We start from the raw sequence: 22946 nt of genomic DNA on the forward strand, positions 1-22946 counted from the left end.
ACCTGACTTGCAGGATGGATGGCATGGCCGCAAGGCAAGAAAAACATGGCGAGAGGTTGGATGAAGCCGAAACCAGGATCTCAGCCGTTGAGGACGAAGCACGTGCCTCCACCTCCAAATGCACGGGTATGGAAAAAATACTGGAAGTGATAAGAGCGAAGGAGGAGGATTTGGAAGCGCGCTCGAGGCGCAACAACGTGCGTATCACGGGCCTGCCGGAGACGACAAACACGGGGAAGATGGAAAACTACGTCGAAGGCCTATGCAAGGATCTTTTTGGGGCGGAGGCCCTCTCATCGATCTTCATAGTGGAGCGGGCGCATCGATCACTGGCCCCCAAGCCGCCACCTGGTGCCGCACCTAGACCGATAGTGGCGAGGATCCTAAACTATCGGGACAGAGATACCATCCTACGGCTTGCGCGAGAGAAGGGTAAAATACAGCATCAAGGCAACTCCCTGGAGTTCTACCCGGACCACACAGTTGCAGTACAACAGGCCCGAAGGGAGTATGCTTCAGTGAAAGCTAAGCTGCGTGATTTGAACATTGCATACTCCATGTTGTACCCAGCGCGGCTTCGAGTGGTGTGGAAGGAGAAGGTACTGGTGCTACCCACACCTAAAGCGGCCCTGGAGTTTGTTAAAAAGGCACAGCGGGAAGCGAGGGCGGAATCGCAAAATGAGCAACAGAGAGACTCGGACTGAGGCCGCTGGAAATGTCCCACATCTGCAGGTGGTGAGTTATGATATACTGTTGACGGCTGTGTGTTGCCACGTGTTCGCCTAAGACTGAACTATGCAGAGATGGCTGCCGGATCCGCAGGGCGGATCAGTTAGATGGTGATGCACTGCTTATATATTTCAGGGACTGACACTTCTTGTAGTATGAAGATTTGCTACAACGCATAATGTTTTCTCGCTGGCTGTTTTTTATTTTTGTTTTTTGCCAGAACACGTTAACAATAGACACGCCTGGCGGCACATGTACGCTGAAACAACGGCGATATGATGGTGATTTTAGGGCGCATGGGATAGTGGGTACAGGAGAGTCACCGGAGAAGGAATGGGATGCACCATGCGCAGCTAGACTTTGGGGTGTGACACCCGTCAATTGCGTATTCGCTCCTGGAAGACTCAAATGTGCAGCCTCACGACAAGGCAGAGTATGTCTCAGGGCGCACACTAACCATTGTACATGAGGAGAGTAGTGCGGAAATCGCCATCGGCAGAAGTTGTAGAATAGTTAAGTTACCCTGTGCCATTGACGCTGATTGGACAATACTAGGCGCTGCTTGGAGGGAGGAGGGGAGGGTGGCGGAGGATCACAAAATTCACGCTTATACACAGTTTATATAGTGTTGCCGCACCCATATTCTGGGTGTTGTAGTGTGCACCTAGCGGTCCTCCCAGAGGGTAATACCCAACACAAGTTCTGAATATGGGCATTGAGTTGAAAGTTTTCTGTGTATGGGGAGGGTGCCCAGAAGGGATATGGCTTCGGCAGGTTGGGGATGCTGGAGTGGGTGGGATCAGGGAGGGGGGGTTATTTGTATGTTTGCATAGACCGACAGCACTGTTTCTGAAGGTGTTCTTTGGTTCTCCGCCGGGACTGCCTACCGTAGATATGGAGAGCTATCATGCGAAGGGAAAAATCATATTGTTTGCGTCATGTAACTGTATGAAAATGTTATGTTTTGCATTAGATACTATTCAAGGGTTCTGGAAGTACGGGCGGGGGTAATTTAAACGTGCTCACCTGGAACATCCGGGGATTTTCAAGGCCTCAGAAAATCAGACAGATCTTTGCCAGTCTTACTAGATGGAAAGTGGATGTGGCGTTTCTGCAGGAATCACACCTAGCACCCAACACTCACGCACATCTGGGAGCGAGATGGGCTGGGTCTGTATACAGGGCTTCCTATTCTTCTTACTCTCGTGGAGTGATAGTATTGATAAGGAAAGGGGTGGAATTTGCAGCGCACCAAGTCACACAGGACCCATATGGCAGATACGTGATAGTAACGGGTACTTTGCGGGGCCAGCGTGTTACGCTGCTTAACGTGTATGGACCTAACACTGAGGCACCGGACTTTTTTAGGGAAATCTGGGATCACTTGCAAAAACATACTGACACGCACATACTATGCGGGGGGGACTGGAATGTGACACTGCAGGACGGGATAGACCGTTCCTCTAATTCATTGGAGCCACATAAGCAATCGAGACAATTGATAGACCACATGATGCAGGATTTAAGGTTAGCGGATCTCTGGAGACTGCAGCACACTGACACGCCGGGCGCCACACACGTCACAACATATCACAATAGTTGGTCTAGATTGGATTACTGGTTGGGATCGAGAGACTGGGCCTTGTGGGTACGACAGATACAGGTGTTGCCACGTACATTATCGGACCACAATCCGGTCATGTTGCGGGTGGACGTTCCGCAGTACACCCCTCCCCCCTTCCAGTGGCGATTCAATTCCCGTGCTCTTACAGACACGGTATATGTAAACACCATTGTGACAGCAATAAATGACTATTTTGATATTAACACGCAGACGACGGACGACCCGTGCCTGCTTTGGGAAGCGTTCAAAGCCACTATTAGGGGTATATGCATTGGCACCACCATAGGGGTGCTAAAAGACGTCAGGAATCAGATCCACCGTTGCGAACAGCAGATGAGAGATCTAGAAGTGCAATATGAGACGACTAGTGACGTTTCATTGCTGCCTAAACTACGCGAGTTGCATACTGAACATGCAGAATTCCTGGAATCTGAAATGAAGTACCTAGACCGCCCACATGTGGCTAGAACCTTCGGAGAAGGGGGAAGGCCAGGGGCGCTGCTGGCTCGGAAAATCTGTGAGGGTAAGGGGCAAACAGCAATACTTAGAATTAAAACCAGGGAAGGGGTATTGCAAACACACTCAGCGGACATACTGCGATGCTTTGTGGACTCGTTCGGCTCACTGTATAGGTCACAACCCACGGCACCGGAGGAGGACACGAACGACTACTTACATGACGTAGCGATTGGTTGGCTGTCGGACGGGCAACGGGAGCTCCTGGCCAGACCCGTAACGGTGGAGGAGGTCACTGAAGTGATATGCTCCTTGCCAAATGGAAAGGCACCGGGCCCCGACGGGTACACCGCGGAATTCTACAAGCACTTCGCGGACAAGATAGCTCCACACTTGGTGGCGATGTATGGTGCCTCCCTGGAGAGATCGCTCCTTCCCCCATCACTGCGAGAAGCGATGATTATCGCCCTGTTAAAGCCGTCCAAGGATCCGGAGGAGTGTGACTCCTATAGACCTCTCTCCCTGATCAATGTAGATTCGAAAATTCTCGCCAAACTCTTGGCAGGTCGGCTATCCCCCTTGATGACCAGACTGGTGCTGCCGGACCAGTCTGGGTTTGTACCCACCAGATCGACTGCCCACAATACTAGGTCATTATTTGCACTCTCACACTACCTGCAGCCCACGGTTCAGGCGGTGGCTGTAATGCTAGACGCCGCCAAGGCATTCGATTCAATTGAATGGCGTTACATGATTACGGTCCTGCATAGAATGGGGTTCCCCAAGAGATTTGTGCAATGGGTCTCTTTGCTGTACACACAACCGCGCGCCAGGGTCAGAATAAATGGTTATGTCTCGGAACAGTTTGCTGTAGAGCGTGGTACCAGGCAGGGCTGTCCGCTGTCGCCACTGCTATTTGCGCTGGCTCTGGAGCCACTGGCGTGCATAGTGCGACAGAACTACAAGGAGTCGGCGCTGAGATTTGTTGATAGACCTCTCCACATTTCATTATATGCGGACGACATGTTACTATACGTCCGGGACCCGGAGACACACCTGAACCCGCTGCTTAGGGAATACATCAGGTTTGGCGGGCATTCAGGGTTAGCGATCAACTGGGCTAAGTCCTCCATAATACCCCTCACTGACACTACGTTGTCCTTTGCAGTAGACTTTCCGTTGGAATGGCAGAGTGAGCCGATTAGATACCTGGGAGTTATGTATCACAGGGATCCGGATGAGGTTCTACGAGCGAACTATGGGGTGGTGCTCTCCAAGCTGGAAGACAAAATTCAACGCTGGATTCACCTGCCGCTATCGCTGGCTGATAGAATAGCTATAGTCAAGATGAACGTGCTACCCAAGTTGCTCTATATGTTCAACAACATACCGATCACGCCACCACAGGCGATATTCCGCCGAGTGTCTTCCTTGGTGAGGACGCTAATATGGGCGGGCAAACAAGCTCGTATTGACTTGCAAACACTTACATTACCATTCGCGCAAGGTGGGTTCGGGGTGCCGGACTTTCTCCTCTATTACCTATGTGCACAGGCACAGTATGCAGCGTATTGGTACCATACAGTCCCGTATCTAACACACACAGCTATAGAAAGGGATGATGCGTATCCGGTTCCTCTCTCTGCAATAGTCACGCACAGGAGGCCGCCACTGCATGCAAACGATATCAATACTGTGGATACGACGGTTAGAGCATGGCACAGGCTGGGACAATTGGCTCATAAGGCCCCGCTCTATGCACCTGCCATGCCGCTGCAACATCATCAGGCCCTGTCTGTAACTGGGGAAAAGGTTGGGATGTCTTTGCTGAGTAAAGCTGGGATTGACAGACTGGGTGATGTGTTTAAGGAAGGCACATTCGTAGGTCTTGAACAACTGCACTACATTCAAAATCGGACTCCTATGTTTAGTTTCACGTACTACAGGTTGACCAGGGCATTAAGGGAACACTACCCGACGTTCCCACAGGAACCAGACTGCCTTGCACCATTACAACTGATAATTACCTCTGATGATCTTTCGCATTTGGTGTCCAGATTATATACGGCAGCGCAATCAGAGATAGCGGGTAACACTCATAAGGCTAAGGGGCGGTGGGACGCATTGATGGACACACCATTAACAGATGAGGAATGGAGTAGCACCTGCGCTTTAACACAGATACTGACGCCTAACGGCAATTTGAGGATTATTCATTTTAAATTTCTTCATCAAGTATATTATACGCCGTCGAAATTGCTCAGGTTTGGGTTGTACGAGGAAGACAAATGCAAAAGGTGTGGAAGGGAGGGGGCGGACTTTGGGCATCTGGCCTGGGACTGCGCAGGAGTGACGACATACTGGGGGGAGGTTACAGACACACTAGCGTTGATACTGGGAGAAGTGGTGCAGTGCACACCCAAGATCTGTCTGCTGGGTATTGTGCCACAATTCAGGGCCTTAAAGCGAAAATTTTGTGCAATAGCTTTGCTAATGGCGAAGAGACAAGTGGCGCAATGTTGGAACAGCCGCAAAATGCCAACGAAGAAAAAGTGGCTCTATGATATGACCACATGCCGTGACAAACTGCAAACATATGAGGAGCAATTGCCGGCTAAGTCCAGGCCAAAGGACATTTGGTGTTATCTAACAGATTACCTCACCTCTCTGCAGGCCAGTGAGGAAGATTAACTCTCCTTTACTTTCAATCTAACTGGGAGGTTGTTGAAGCACGGACCCGTATCTGGGGATGGCAACTCTTGGAGGGCGTGAGAACTATTTTCGTAATTGATGTTTAGAATGTGTACGATGGAGCTGTGAGGTCTTAGTTGGGGTATGTTGACTTCTGTTTTCCTTCTATGAAAATGTTAAATGGTGAGACTCAAGTAATGCGTCGGCTTGTGGACCTACGGAGGATGTGTGGGGGGGCTCGACTTTGTAATACTGTACTATTCTCCTGTGCACAAGCGAAGTATAACTGTGGATACTACCAACGTGGCGAGCCGGCCCCAGGGTTGTAGGCTCATGCTGTGTAAAAATCTTTTTGCTAATAAAGGTCTTACAAAAAAAAAAAAAAAAAAAAAAAAAAAAAAAAACAAGGGTATCCAACTTTCACCTACAATGGTAGACAAATTCTTTACAAACTTAGACGATTTGATGTTTTCTCCAAACAATAACACTGACTTTTAAATTGGCACACAGTGTTCTGAGAGACTCTGAATTCGACCTTCCTTTTTTCAAAACAAAAGTTCTAGCTTTGGAACTCTTTTTCATATGATTAATTTTTGTTTTCCAAATTAGTATTTTTCATTTTTTGGCACAAAGTGATCTGCTTAAAGTAGAACTATTCATAGAGAACTAGAATTCTTTGACAACTTCTAGAGACAATATTTGACCTTGTCCTCATACCAACAGTTATATGTATTATGACATTCTTGTCTGTATTTACGAGCCATTTCATCAATGTATTTTTGTGATTCATTCAGATTGCATTTTGAAAATGTCACTGATATATGCTTAGAATGAAACATTGCTTTAAATGCGTACAGCACAAATGCTCTTTTCGTGTACAACCAGTACCAATGCATTTTTTAATGTATTTTTTTTTGGGTGGGGGGGATTTAACACATCATGTTTAGATATGTTTAACGTGTTTAGAACTTAGTAATGTCGTACGTAAGAAAGTGGAGTGGGTGTTGTGTGGCGTTTTTGGCTCCAATTGAATTTTCCCGATTCATGCCCTTATATAGGTACAATTCTCCTTGCCCTTATATAGGTATAGAAATCAAGCCCTTATTTAGGCATAGCCCATGCTACCCAAATACAGGCATGGCTACTTCCATCCGTTCACCAAACGTCACAACGATTTCTTGGAAAACCGGCTTAAGCAGTTAGGGAACTTTCCCTTGCTTGAATATTGATTTCTCCAAGAACTCAGTTACTTTACAATGAACAAATATTCCCCAGGGGTTCATTCCTGACATTCATATGCCTGACTTTACGTCAAACTATGGCATTCCTAAACACCTTCAAGGTATAAATATACCTTCACTTGCTCTAGCAAGATACGGTGGTTCGGAGCAGTTCGAAGACCTACTTGCCCAACGCAGCTCACTATAGGAAGTGCCGAAGGAAGCTGACTCTCCAGCTGACGCACTAATCAGGAAGCTGCCTTTCTCCTGCCGAGAATCCAGCTCTAGTGTTTCCGGCTCCCCTTGCGGGGTGTTGGGAAATCGAGTCCCGAGACAGAGATACCACACCTCCTTCATTCTAACAAGGTATGGAGCTGATTAGAACCTAGAGAAACCTTTGGTAGATTATTGGCAAAACTAAACCTATGCTAAACAACACTTTCATCTTCCCTCGTACTAGACTTAGGTTAGGTACATTGGGGTAGGCATATTTTAGAAGCACCAGTTGAGTATTTTAGTCTGTTATTTATGTATGTATTTTTATATGGCTTAGAAACCATACAATACTCTTACAGTATTATTTCATATTACTGTTTACGCTGTACGCATTAGACTTTGCAGTCTGCCTAACGATTGTAGCAGTTCACTTCTCTTGCATGAGAAATAAGACTGTTCAATAAACCCTTTTTATTGAAAACGCCCGTCTCTCTATTTCTCTGCACCTCTGTTGAAACGAAGCATGCACGATTGACTGAGTAAAATAGTTATCTATTGTTTCCGCAACTCTAGAAATATATTTCTTATTCTTGGGAAACAAAGTTGTCAAGTTTATGCGGTTGTCAGAAACTAATCCCTTCTTGTGTATTCGAGAAAGTTTCTAGTGACCTCTGAGTTAGCTAGCACACACACAATTAAGTTTAGTATATTCGATAGAGACCTAGTTGACCTCAGTCCTACGTCAAATCTGTAGGATATATTATTCCAATGCGCAGAGCCTATTAGGAATATAGGAACTACACTACAGTGCTATCCCCTCCTATTTCCGCTGAGACAGGATTACCTGCTGCCCTCAAGTAACATCGTTAGGTGGCGTAGAGTCAATCTGCATGCTTTCGAATGCGACAAGTGGAAGGGGACAATGGTGACCATGTGCCTCTAGCCCAGGCTGGCGCTACTGTTCCTTGACCCTGGATAAAAATGGTGGATCCTTGTTTGGAACTGGACATATGATTGCCATTGCTCGTTCTCCGATACCCGCTATAAGGGGGCATACATGTTTTACTGGTGTCATACTAGCACCCACCTGCTGGGTTTGTTTGATGTTTTTCTTGGCTTCTTTATGTGTTACCTTTTCTGCTAGATTTCTTTGATATCAGTTTTTGTATTGATAATGTAATAAACGGGGCATGGTTACGCGCGGCAGCATGATGGCCGCATTTTGAGGTAGCTCCGTACCCTCCGGCATAAAACCCCTCCATCCGTTATACTGACCCGAATCCTGAAGTTGGGAGAGGCCACCCTGAGGGACTGAGACCCAGCCGATTTGCTTTCCGACCCTGCCGAACGTGAGCGGAAGGAGCGCTGCCTTCTACGGGCTGGGGCCTTCCCGCTACCTTCAGCCGCGTCCCGACGAGGTTCCTGGGGCTGCTGTGGCCGTGCAGAAGTGCGGGCCCGCGCCTAATTTAAGCCGCGGTGGTCTACCTGCACCGCCTTCAGAGGCGGTCTCACACCAGACCGCGAATCGGAGGTGCCCATCGGTGAGCGGCCCCCAGGGGGAAGGATAATCATTGCCAGAGCTCTATATCCATATCATTAGGGCCCCTTCGAGTGCAGACGGTGTGGACAGGAGAGGGAGCTAAGCCTGAGAGACCAAATTCCCGTAACAGCCTGCGGGGGTGGGACCGGATCCTGCAGGGCCTTAAGAAAAGACTCTGCTTTTGACCTACGGTGCCTGTGGGCCCCCTTAGGGAGGCACAGCTTGCCACCAGAGAGGGGCCATGGATTCCCCCGTCGCAGACAGTTCTCCATGGCAGACTTGGTGGGGATCCCGCAACTGAGTATAGGACTGCGCCGCCTAGATACTCTTGTAACGGACGCAATGGCAAGCGGTAAGGTTCTAAAAACAACGCTGCAGAGCAAGCTGGACAAATATACCTGTCCCAAGGGCCCTGTCCCCGAGCACCCAGCCCGGACTGAACCTGCTGGTGGGTTGGAGTGTGAAACCCCTGAACTTTCCCTTAGAGACCTAATGGAGGCCATTGCGGGGGTGCGCACCTCCATGGAACAACGCATGGACGCCATCACAGTGGAGTGGACTCTGATTAGGGCAGATCTCGCTAAAACGCACAAGAATGTCAAGCAACTGGAACTTACTGCGCGGAGTCTCGTTGATGACATCTTGTAACTCCAAATCGAAGTCCAGGCTCTTCAAACCTTCAAAAAACAAGCGGAGGACAAGCTGGATGACTATGAGGGGCGCTCTCGGAGGAACAACGTTTGCATCATAGGTATTCCAGAAAAATCGGAAGGGCAGACGCCGGACCGGTTTGTTGAAAAGCTTGTGCTCAATCACCTTAAGCCGAAGGCCTTTTCAAAGTTTTTTGTAGTTGAAAGGGCCCACGGGGTCCCGGGAGGACACCCAAAGCCAGGGGCCCCTCCTCGGCCCATTTTGGCTAGGCTCCTGAACTTTAGAGACGAGATGTGATATTGCAAAATTCCAGGAACTCACCGCCTCTCAAGTATGAAAACTCAACTGTCACCTTCTTCCCGGATTTCACGCAGGCCATGCCAAAGCAACAGCGATCGTTTTTAGCTGTCAAAAAGATATTGAGAGACAAAAGGGGTGAAATACGCTATGCTCTCCCCCGCCAAATTGCTACTAGAGGCAAACAGGGTAGCATGGTTCTTCGACCATGCAGAGGCAGTGGCCGACTGGCTGGAGGGCTGGAGAGATGCCGGGGAATACAACCCACGCTGAGCCTTGCGATGAACGTCGCCTCTTGGTGTGTCAAATCTAATGTGGTCTAAACCCACTTCGGAGCTCCTGTGTATCCTGCTTATTCTAGTCCCGGGCCCTGTTGGTGGTGCCTCAACGCGGAACTATATACGCTGACACTGATGACTCTATATCCTTGAGTGTTGAACTTTGGCGGCCTCCTAATGAAGGACTATTTTCTTGCGTTGCTTTTTTCCCCTTTTCTTTTTTAGAGGGGAGGGGTGGGGTCGGGGGAGGGGGCCTTCATCCCCACAGTTAACTAGTGTTTTTAACTTTTTGGGCGACAGGCACTCTGCACAGTTTTTTAATGGGCTTGTTTTTGCCCATGGGTTAAGGGAGGCAGGGAGGGGGGTGTTCGACGGGGGGGTTGGCGGTATGGGGTTGCTCTTTGTTGTTACATCAGCTTCACTGATACATATGGCTTTGGGTGACGATATTCTGCACTACTCACAACCATGGTTACGCGCTGGGACAAAAGTTTCACCTTACTAAGTTGGAACATTAACGTGCTGGGGGACAAGGTACAACGCACCATTGTTCTGCAATACATAAGGCGGCACTCCCCAGATGTCTTCCTCCAGGAGTCGCACATTCTGGTTTCACTTATGGCTCCAGGGGAGAGGGAATTATGGCTAAGCATTCCCTCCCTTTCTCGGTTCAGTCCTCACACACTGATGATCGTGGGTGGTATGTCGCAACCACAGGGTATTGGGACGGTACGGTACTGACATTGTTATCGGTGTATGTCCCGCCTGGGCTGCAGAGTCGGACTTCTGCAGATCTAGGGGCCCGGCTACTTTCCCTGCCGGAGGGCCTATTGCTGGTGGGAGCTTGACCTGCAGCCTCCCCGTGCGCTGAGCCCTTCCAATGGCTGGCTTCCTGACTTCCTGGAGGCGTTCGGCCTCGGACGCCTGGCGGGCATTTCACCCTGGGGACTCACAATACACCTTTTTCTCGGGTGCCCATCATTGCTCCTCCCGGATAGATTATTTACTTCTGCCCGCCTCTCAACTCATACACATCAACGAGATATATCTGACCATTCTCCGATATGGGCATGGCTGGTACTAGGGGACCAAAGAATTGACATGGTAGCACCCATCAACGCCTGGCACTTGCGACACCCCAGTGTTCGCAAAGACCTTTTGAAGGCGATTGATTTCTACTTCCAGGACAACCTAGACTCCGTTGACTTCCCCCTAACCCTTTGGGAAACATTCAAGTCAGTGATTAGAGGGGCAGCCCTCTCTCTAATAGCGGGAGTTCAGAAGGAAAACACCAAAGAAGATATTGAGCGGGAGATCCTCCATTTAGAGGCAGACTCGGATAGGAGAGACACTCCAGACACTGCGGGGAAGCTAATCGCCTGGTTGGACAAGAAGGAGAGAGCGGGTTGTCTGGTGCCTGAACTGAAGGCTGACTCAGGTGTAAGGTTAACGGACCCCGTCCGCATTGCTGAGGAATTCGCTGTACACTATAGTACCGTTTATCGGGCGCAGTCGTCCCTCCTTGAAACGGACTCAGCTGACCTACACCAAGACATCCACCTCTCTGAGGAGGACAGGAACTTTTCAAATAGCGACATATCCAATGACGAGATTGCGCATGCCATCAGGTAGCTCAGGCCGGGAAGGGTGATGGGCCCCAATGGGTTACCCATTGAGCTCTATAAACTGTGTCCAGACAAGCTGGCCCGCATTTGAGAGCTATGTATGAGGAAAGTAGGGAAAAGGGAGTGTTACCACCTGACCAATGACTAGCGTCAATAGTGGTCTTCCCAAAGGAGGGAAAACCCACAGATAGGTATGATTCTTATCAGCCCATCTCCCTGCTAAATGCAGAACCGAAAATCCTCGCCAAGCTCTTGGCCACCCGCCTAACACGGGTGATCAGTGCCTTGGTCCAGCTGGACCAGTCGGGCTTTATGCCCCACCGCAATACTGCCCTGAACTTGCGGCGGGTACACGGAGTGATTGGGAGGGCCGGAACTATCCGAGAAGATGTGGTGATCTTGTCCTTGGATGCCTCTAAGGCTTTTGACACCATTGAGTGGCCTTATCTCTTTGCCTTCCTTCACAAGCTGGGGTTTGAGCCGCGCTTCATATCATGGGTCAGACTACTCTATTTCGCCCCGCTGGCGCAGGTGACAGTGAATAATAAATGATCTACCCCCTTTATTCTTAGCCGAGGTACTAGACAGGGGTGCCTGGTGTCACCCCTGCTCTTCGCCCTTTCCTTGGTGCCCCTCGTTGCCTGGATCCGGCGTGACTCGACTATTCAGAGAATGCGGTGGTCGGCGGAATTTGAAGATCGCATCTCGCTTTACGCAGATGATATCCATCTGTATTTGGCCTCTCCCAGGAAATCACTCGTATGTGCCTTGGACAGCTTCCCATCCTTCAGCAAGTTTTCAGGCTATTCCATCAACTGGAATAAATCCCTGCTTTATACTTTGAGTGGCGAAGCTCCGGCTCTCCCCCGGGGCTGTTCAATAAAAAGTGGTAAAGGATGGGTTTCGGTATCTGGGTATCTTTGTTACTGCAGACCCCAAGCTCTTCTACGAAAGGAATCTGCTCCCTCCCCTACAGCCCTTGCGTCGGGATGTAGTCAGCTGGAGAACACTTCCCCTCTTACTGCTGGGCTGGGCCGCTCTCTTTAAAATGATGTCCCTGCCCAGTTTCTTGTACACCCTACAAAACTGCCCTGTCCCTGTCCCAGTGAGGTATTTTAAAGAAATTGAAGAGCTGCAGAGGCTGTTGTTATGGGAAGGGAACCCAAGATTAGCGCTTCATAAACTGGTCCTTAACTGGTACGATGGTGATATTAGCCTCCGGGACATTAAAAAATACTATTGGGAGGCCCACCTTGCCGCCATTAACCAAGGCACGTACCACACCCTAGGAGATCCAGGCTATGCCATGGAGAGATGGCTGCTGCTGGGGGAAATATATAACAGAGCCCTGTATGCACATCCCAAGAAGTTTTCATTACCCGGCCCCACCATGCACTCGGTCCAGGTCTGGAATTCAGTGAACAGAAGTTTGGGGTGGCAACGCAAGCTGACGCTGGCTACCCCTCTTTGGGATTCAGAGAGACTTGGCAGCCTATATTCCTCCAAGGGTTTTGACAAATGGGACATGATTGGTATTTCCCGGATCGGGGACCTATGGATGAAGGGGGACAGACTTCGCTTTGGCCAATTACTACTATAATACGAACTTGCGGGCACTGAGTACTTCCGCTATCTGCAGGTCCGACATGCCCTGACCAGGACCTTAGAGAAAGGATCCTCCCTCCCTCGAGTCATCCCCACTAGAGGGCAGACTGCTAGATGGTCTGCTCCCACAGAGAGCCTTCTCGCTGACATACAAAAATCTAGTCAATAATCCACCTGACCCACTGGTTGCATTGCGGGAGCCCTGGGAGAGGGAAGGCCTATTACTTGACGATGAGGAGTGGAGAGAGGCATTGGCCTCCCCTCGAGAGGTGGCGATTTCTGCTCGCCTTCAACTGGTCCAACTGAAAATACTCCATAGAACCTACATCACTGGGCCACAGTTGCTACGAATGGGGCGGGGGGAGAGTGCAGAGGACAATGTGGGCTGGTTGCCACCCTCATGCATATACTCTGGGAGTGTGAACAGATACAAAGATACTGGAGGGGGATACATGTGGTCATGAGAGACGTCCTTGTAACAACAAGAGACTAAGGGAATGGAACAAACACTCCTACTCCCCTCGAGAGAAATCGAGAAATCAACAAAGGAGTGTATTACCAGTAGAGGTCAGAGAAGAACAAGCATGTAACGACATTCACAGTAGGGATTACCTGTGAGGAAAACCAATTCAGGTTATTCAGAAAGCCCTCACTCTCCAACCTAGTTGATGACATGCTTCATCATCGGGCCCCACCAGGAGTGCCTGAATGCCACACTAGTGCGCTGCAATGCCAGTTTACTGCGGAGCTGGTTGAGTGATTGGTGAAGTGTGAAATAAGTGAGTTAAAAAATTTCTAAAAATTGTGTCAAAAAGGTAGTTTATTAGTTTTGCCAATTGGAAATGAGTAAAAACAAAGGTGTACGATAAAGGACCAAAATTAAAAGTCCTGTTTTATCCCTGAGGTGTGGTCAACATGTTTCTGCCTTTGTGTGAGCAATTAGTCAGGCATTCGTCAGGACCAATGTAGTGTATTGGTGAACCCCGGTGGTATGGGCGCGCTAAGGCCCACCCTGACCTGAGGTTGCTGGTGTTAAAAAAACACTGTCTGGATTCCTTCACATTGGAGCTGAACCAAGTTTATTAGTAGGTGCAAACAATCAGAGCACCATGGGTCTCGGAAGGGGGGTGGTAGCGAAATGGCACACCGCCCTAGACGCTAGGCACCCGCTCGGAACCTGCGTAGGCCTCCACAAGAATATTCACCCGGAGGCTAAGAGGTGTTTGCAAAATGTGTGGGAACCCATTGACTTGACAGGGGCGGAGAGTCTGTGGGTCGCCCTGGGAACCGCTGTCGCCAAGAGAGACATTGCCCAGATGTGGGAAGGTACCTCACCTCCCACACTTGGCATGTGGAAGACACATATTGATTTGTGCATGTTCAGGGAAAAGACTGTCTACATGGCGAGAGGATGCCCCCAAAAGTGGTCCCGGGTATGGTCAAAATGGAATATGTATGGGGGGATATATGTGTTCCACCAGCGGTTGGGGTGGAAGATAACCGTGGATTCCCTTAATAGTTCCTGATGCCCAAGTGCTGTATTTCTGTTTTTTCTTTTTTGATTAAGTCTCCCAAACAAATGGCATATCCACTAAGTTGCTGTATGTATACATATGTAATGCTGACTGAATTGCTTTGCTCTTTGTTTAAAAAAAATCAATAAAAAAGATAATTAAAAAAAAGAAAATGTAATAAACACTTTTGTTTTTAATTATCTATGCTCAGGGTGCATGGGAAAGAGCCAGGCAAGTTGCAAGAGACGAGAGTTGCAGAGCAGAACTGCTGCAAGTGAGAGAAGGGATTGACATTGCTGGGACAGCTAAAGATGTGAGGATGTGTGTAGGAGACTGGCTCCACATTAGAATTTCATTGTCAGTGAACAAGAGAGAATGTGCCTTTTCAACATTCTTTCAACAGGAGAAATTTTACAAAGCTATCAGATCCAAGGATGGGAAGGTGAACTTAATGTAGTGGGTAGTTCTGGTTCACAAAGGATAATACTGTGAGGGTTGTGGCCCGTTAAGAGAGAAAGATGGAGGAGAAATTAACACACACAAAAAAAGAGGTGACTAATAAAGGGTGTGAAAGGAGACCAAAACAATTACTAGGACTATGTATTGCAAGTTTTTCTGTTTTGTATTATTTTACGCAATTGTGTTTGGGGTGCCTCATCCCCGGGCCATATTTAGTCAGTTGCCTCTATCTATTACACAGTGGTTCCCAAACTGTGCACCGGGGCTCCCTGGGGAGCCGCCAAACCTAGCCAGGGTAGCCGCGCACCAAGCACTTTAATGCATTTAATGTTAAAGGGTCTGTTTCCTTCAGTTAAACTAATTAGACTTAAACGCATGATGTCGATGATTTGGAAGCGACATGCCTAAAGCTGTAAACGTAGTGCTTAATTGATGGCATGTCGAGGGAGATGACCTCCATATTTGGCTGGATCTCCACGTTCCAACACTCCCAAAGTAAGCGGAAGATGCCTGGTTTATTTTGTTAGACTGGTTACTAGTTTCGTTTTTTTCCAAATGCATTATACACCAATGCAAGTTATCAGGAAAGTACAGTTGTCCTGTCTATTAAACACACTAAGTATTATTTAGTATATACATTTGTACTTGAATCATAGGTACTTCCAGTACACATTTCTTTCAGTACACACATTTCCAGACAGGCCTGCTTGCTCTCTACTTGAGCACAGGGAAGTAAAACAACATATACGGCATAATGCCAACATTTGGAAGCAAGAAAGAGGGATGTTTAAAAAATAAATCAGATGAATCTTTTTACTTGCATTGATTTGGAGGCAATTTTAGGGAGGAGACAGCAAAAATAAAGCTGTATGTGGTTTAAAAAATCGTGAGCAACCTTGCTGAGACAGGTGTGTTGGCACGCATGACATGGGTAGAAATGGAAGTGCATGCAAATATTCTTCAAGCACAGAAACACTTTGGCAATGGGGCCTACATGCATATGGGTGCCATCTAGCACTGTAAGTGGATTAAAAAAGTTTGAGAGGGTACTCTAAAAAAGGCATGGGCAAAGATGTGTAAATAGGAATATTTTATTAGAGGCGCCGCCTTAGTAATATGAAACACCCTGCATATATGATTACAATACCTTCATCAGCTACATCCCAATTATTTTCAGGGAGAAAAATGCAAGTACTCCCGAGGCCGGGCTTATGGGTCGAAAAAGTTTGGGAACCACTGTATTACAGAATGTCATTCACACAAAGTTTATACGTGATTTGTAGAATGTTCTTTAAGACAGCAGGAGATCATCGAACGACTGCATGGTTTGTGCGGGTTCCCTTAGTACACATAGAATGAAAGTATTACCTGCATATCCAAGAAGTATTTGTCATGCTTTTCTACAGTAACTAGATTTCAAAAACTATTTGCGGAAGAAAAACAAGTTTCAAAATCGATGGCAACAAATAAAATACCTTACCTATCTGGACAGAATATTTGCTTGGTGGGGCTTCTGACAGCTTTTCTTCTGGTGCATGCACTAAACAAGATTTACTGTCCATCTGATTAATAATAGCCGGGCAAATATAGCTAAACTGTGCTGCAGTCAAGTGTATTTTGGTACTGATCCCGTGAGACAGCAACAGTCTTGATGCATTTAAACACTGCGGAATATAAAGCAGAACACAATTATTCCTAAAGTGCACACATTATAGGAAAACAACGTAATACAAGTGAATAGTGCATAAAGTTACAAAACAAGAAGAAACAATACCATGATCAAGCAGGCATCCAGATAATGTGAAATGTGACACATACATACAGCTTTTGATATTGTTACTATAATAAAACGGTGCAACATCGTATATATTTGTAAAGCGTGCCAAATTAAATTAAAACAAGCAATGGCAAAGCTAATAGGTCTCGACTATGTGAGGTCTATTGGCTTGGTCAATATATTTTTCTAGCGAGGTTGTACGGCAGCACTGCTGCCATGGCTGAAAGTAAACATAAAAAACACTATGACATGGTCACCGCTGGCTGCGCCATAGCCTTTTTAGGTCGAGCCTAAAGCAGCGCATGCGCTGCTTGCTCGAACTATAGTAAATGAGTTTTCAAAATGCTACCCACAGGGTTTAGCTGGCCTAATGCTTGCGTTCACAAGAACGTGCGCGGGCACAGCTGCCATCTGCCTTCTTTGCTCGCACTCCCCCCCCCCCCCTTCTCGTCAGCTTTAATCGATCAGGCGCCATGCACCATTTGTCTTTCCTCTTGCTCCTCCGCCCCTCCCCCACCGCGACACAGCCACACAACTTTTATTTTAACAGCACAGTGCCCATTTAAGGTACGCTGCGCTTCAGTTTGTCGTCTTCTTTTCTCACCCGCATGGCTATGTGCGAAGTCCGAATTTTCACAGTTGAGCAAATCCAGAAGTCATGTATAACTTTAATTAAACCTCATCACGAAATGAATCTCGTCTTGTCATTTCTCTTAAGCTCTTGCCGTGTTTTGCTCTGCCATCTTCTCCCACCAACCCTACTTCTTTATCTCCCATGGTTTATCCTCTTTTCTTCCTAGTTCTCTTTTCACACCTCTCGTTTTCCCCTCTGTGCTTTTTATTCCTCTTTTCAATTGATCCCTTTTCCTACATTTCTTTTCCATCAGTATATTTTCTTTCAGCTACCTTAGTTTTCCCATTGTATTCTTTCTTTCCAATTTGACTTCTTTTTCATCCCCCTAATTTTTTCTCTCCTCACTCTTTTTCATGTTTTCTCTCTCTTTCTGTTTTTACATATTCCCCTATCTTTTTTTCTCTAGCATCCTGTTGTCCCATCTCTTTCCCTTCACACCTGTCGTTTTGTTCCTTCTCTCTCCCTCCACTTTCCCCTTTCTCTCACTCCTCCACAGCACATTCTTCTCCTCTGTAGGCATCCCTTCCGTGATCCCTGCCACCTCCCTCGGCTCCATCTCTCTGCAGTGTTATTCATTTGTGACCGCTTTCCATGTGGCCAAGGCTTGGCACAAACAACAGATGCATTTTCCTCAGCAGATCAGAGGACATTTGTGTCCATATGTGTAATGAGGTGGAAGTGCACGAGCAGCACAAGCTATGAAGTGACTGTACCTTCCGCGGCAGCAGCTCGGGGAACAGCGAGCTCCTCTGTCACCCTGGTGCACACTGACTCAGAACTGAGTCTGATTCCCGCCACTCCATGCATGCAGCGCGTACTCACCACAGAGCCACTAACCTAGGGAGATGCAGTGCAAGTAAATATGTAACGTGGGGTGGCTGGCACCTGCTGCGGACTCCCTTTTTACCCACAGTGCTGCTCTTATGCACCCAGGAATGACGTCAGAGTTACCGACAGAATCTTGCAGGTACATTCCGGCAGGATAGAACATTTATTCCACCAGGCATTTCCCCGCCGCACAACCACACACACACAACCACACACACAAGCACACACACACACCCAACCACGCACAACCACACACACACACAACCACACCCAACCACACACACACACAACCACACCCAACCACACACACAACCACAACCACACCCAAACAAACACACAACCAGAAACACAACACACACAACCAGAAACACAACACCACACACAACCAGAAACACACCACACACAACACACACAAAACCACACACACAACACACACAAAACCACACACACAACACACACAACCACACACACAACCACACACACAACCACACACACACAACCACACACAAACACCACACACACACAACAACACACACACAACCACACACACCCACACAACCACACACACAACCACACACAACCACCCACCCACACACAACCACAACCACACACAACCACAACCACAACCCCCACAACCACAACCACCACAACCACAACCACCACAACCACACAACCACACACACAACCACACACACACACCCACCCACACACACAACCACACACACACAACCACACCATCAGTGCACACTTTCACCAGGCACAGACACCACCAGCCTTCAGTGCACGCTTTCACCGGGCACAAACACCACCAGCCGTCACTGCACGCTTCCACCTGGCACACACCACCAGCCGTCAGTACACGCTTCCACCAGGCACACACCCACCACCAGCCATCAGTGCACAATTTCTACAGGCACACACACCACCAGCCATCAGTACACACATCAATTGTTAACGCATCCACAATTATCTATTGTAGCAATCGCAGTATGGCGCACTTCACTTTTAAACATATTCAGCTAAAGCGCAGCATGCCACCATTGCTACAAAAATACATACACATTTTTGGGCCTACAATTAATAGACTTTTGTTGCAATTGGTGTTGCAATATTTAGCAATGCCAATAGCTCAAACTTAATTATTTGCAAGACCAATTGCATTGCAAATGCTTGTTTCTATTTTCAACCATGCTGCACAGCAGTGCTGCTGTACAACATGCCTAAAAAACAAAACATTTACAAAGCCAATAGATCTCGCATAGGTGAGACTTATTAGCTTTGCCAATGCTTATTAACCACTGTGGTGATTTTGTGGTCATGGCGTAAACAAAGAGGATAATCATTATATATAGAGTTAGTAATGAAACAGTTGATCATAACGCTGTGGATCACCATTATAAATAAAACAGTTTGCAGAGTCAAGTAGATCAATATGGAGTCTAAAGACTTCGTTCAAGAAAGCGGAACATAGCCTTGCATCAGCCTCTGATCCGGTTACAATCTTATTTTTGTAGTTTTATTTAGCGCAACCTCGACCCAAAGATACTGGAATACTTTACATGAGCAGCAATTACATAACAAAATGTCACATAACTTTTTTAGGCACTGTGAGATGAAGTGATTTGCCCAGTATCACAGGCAAGAAGCAGGTAATGAAGAGTGACAAAGCCAACCAATGATACGAATCGGTTCGTTTTTGGTATGGTCTGCAAGAGGTATTTCTTAATGAGATAGCTAAAAGCTGTGCGCTTGGCAATACCTAATAAATCCCTCTGCCACCACCTCTTTCCTAACCAACCAACAGCACCACCTGCAGTGCACAAAACAGCTGCCTGCTCAGCCTCACAACTCAGAACATTCATATGAATGTATACCTTGAAGACTGAGCAGTAAAATCCATCAGCAATAAGGAATTTACTCTCCAAAGCGAAGCCTATCCAGTAAGAACAGCTTATCATGATGTCTAACTGTTGTAATAGACATACCATTGGCCTGATGTTCAACATCAACAACAGACTTTTTGTTGCTACTGAATGGCACAAACCAACCACTAGACCAGCCCCTTTTATGTATCAGACAAGATGTATTTTGAAAATGGTGGCAGTTCCACGGCTGTTGCACCACTTTGAAAACCTGCCAGTGTACATCAAGCCTGCGATGTTCCGCTCGTTTGAGACAGACATGCGACAATTCATTTGGCATTGCGGCCGTAACAGAGTGGCGTTAGCCAAAATGTACTTACCCATGGATGGTGGTGTGAGTGACAGTCCCAAACATGGGGCACTATTACCTGGCAGCTCAACTACAATGGGTAGCTTGCTGGATTAATGGGAGACTAAACACTGACACCGCTACACAACAACCGGACAATACTCAAGAGCTAATAACGTCCCGGTTTCATCCGGGTAGAAGAGGACAGGGTCCTACTCAGCAGCTAGTGAAAGTGGCGTATGCCTGCTTTCGGCGAGTCCTCTGACTTACTAAAAAGATAGTCACGTACGTACCCTCTCTCCTGCTGATGGGTACGCCAAGACAGCAACACGTAACCAAGGCAGTGGAGTTGCGCTCCTGGGAGAATACAGGACTTCGACAGAGGGGGACTTATATCATGACGGGCAACTACTCCCATTTGACACGCCTGTGAACGAATTTGACCTGCTACAGGGCCAGTTTTTATTACACGCAGCGCTCATTAGATCGTTGCGGTCAATCTGGGGGGATAAGTCAGAGGATCCACCGACACACCTAACACTTCAATATTTACATATTATGGGGATAGGCAGTCACCGAATTAGATGGTTATCAGAGTCACTGTGGACACATGCAGCAGTCCCGCTAGAAAAATGTAAAGGTCACTGGGACACAGATCTGCAAAGACAAAGCACGGATCGGCAGTGGGCAATATTAGCAAGCCCTACCTACATACCAAAAAACACCAGGTTTAGGCTCATACAATACTATATAACGCAAAGAGCTTATCCATCACCAGCCTCAATTAACAGAATATTGAAATCGAACAGATATGCGATGCCCGCGCTGCAAACTGGTGGAAGGGGACTTGTTGCACATGCTGTGGGAGTGCTGCAAGCTGACCGTCTACTGGGAGATTATCACCACACACTTAGTACACTGCACAGATCTTCACATCGGAATGGAGCTGGGAGGTGTGCCTACAGGGGATATACCAGAGAGGAAGAAACATAAGACGACGACTCGTTTTATAGATGACTAATAGTGGCAAAACGCCCCATAACCAAGCGCTGGAAGTCCCCTGACCCCCCCCCCCCATCAGTAAAGGCATGGTATCACACCATGATATGCTGGGCGCAGGCGGAAAGTGTGGTGCATCGCCGCGAGGTTGCTATTGGCATACGAAAGACTCCCTAGCAGTGGCCTGGGATGCAATACTTCAGGACCTCCGAAATGCATGGCAGGAAAACTCAGACATATAGTTCTTCCCGGGCAACAAGCGGGACACAAAATCACACAGAGGGATCCCAACAACAGCTGGTGCCCTTTTTACCCTCCCCTCCTCCCTCTCTCTAATGGGCAATGATTCAATGGCGGAATAGCTGGCACGTACGCAGTAACCCCTGACACATGTCCAAGTAGACAAGCAATGCCAATGGGGCAGGAGTATACGAAATGACGGCAACATACAAGGCGACGGGGCCTATGCCATACACAATGATAGCACCACCATCTACGCTTAATATACCAATTCAGTGAGATGCTAATCCCCCTTTCCCTCTACCCTTACACCTTACTGTTATCCCCCCACTTTTAAGGCAAAATGTCATTACAAGCAATACTGTTTAGGCTCTAGTGGAAGGTTTGTAGATGCAATATCATGTCTGTTAGACCTGGTACCATTGGCGTGAGTCTCGCTTCCATTTTTCGCTGTTGCCTCCTCTGTTTTTGATATGCTTTTGCTGGTTTACATGCTTTGGGCAATCTGCCACTGCTATTCAGTGCAACAGTGCAAGTGCTCCCTATTGTAAATTGTTGTAATGGATTAGTGACTCCATGATTGGCTTATTTGATTTACTTGTCAGACCCTAGTACAGTGCACTATGTGTGCCCAGGGCCTGTAGATCAAATGCTGCTAGTGGGCTTGCAGCACTGATTGTGCCACCCACATAAACAGCTTGTAAAGTGTGTCTCAGACCTGCCATTGCAGAGCCTGTGTGCAGTCTAGTACTGCGATGACAACTTGGTAAGTGCACCCACTTACCAGTCCCTAAACCTTCCCTTTTCTACATGTTAGCCACCCCTAAGATAGGCCCAAGGGCAGAGTGCATTGTAAGTAAAAGGTAGGACATGCCCTGGTGTGTGTGGCATGCCCCGATAGTGAATTACAGCAAATTCAGTTTTTCAATATTGCAAGGCCACCTGTACCCATAGGCCCGAATGGGCAGTTTAATTATAACATCTTATAATCCTAACTGACCCAGGGAACATGGTAGAAAAACTAATTTAGTAAGCCTGAACACAGAATGTTAAAATGCATGTTTTAGTGAGGATGATTTTTAGGTTGAGTCTATAGCAGCGCGCATGCGCTGAAATAGGAAAACGACAACTTGCAGCTGAACAGGACTTTTCACAAGCTCTTGCTTGTGTCATTTTTTCCCAACAATATTTCTATTGGGGTTTCCGCGCGTCTTCCTTAAAAGACGCAAGAAACAAGGAAAAATGGAAAAAAGGAGGAACCAATCTACACTATTTTTTCAAAAATAGGAGACAGTCAATTCGCCTATTTCTATGCCATAAGTTCAATGTTGAATTAATCAGACATTCGGGAC

The 22946-nt window shown here is 47.5% G+C and overlaps 1 protein-coding gene across 1 annotated transcript in view; it reads right to left on the bottom strand.

The window, feature by feature from the left end:
• Positions 1 to 22946, bottom strand: part of SLC39A6 (solute carrier family 39 member 6) — a 408063-nt gene that overhangs the window by 335294 nt on the left and 49823 nt on the right. The window contains exon 2 of the mRNA XM_078687710.1: positions 16386 to 16569. Within this exon, the coding sequence (XP_078543836.1) occupies positions 16386 to 16569 (184 nt within the window). The remainder of the gene's footprint in view (positions 1 to 16385; positions 16570 to 22946) is intronic.

Source organism: Lissotriton helveticus, chromosome 4_1 (genome assembly GCF_964261635.1).
Source record: "Lissotriton helveticus chromosome 4_1, aLisHel1.1, whole genome shotgun sequence".
Classification (NCBI taxonomy): Eukaryota; Metazoa; Chordata; class Amphibia; order Caudata; family Salamandridae; genus Lissotriton; species Lissotriton helveticus.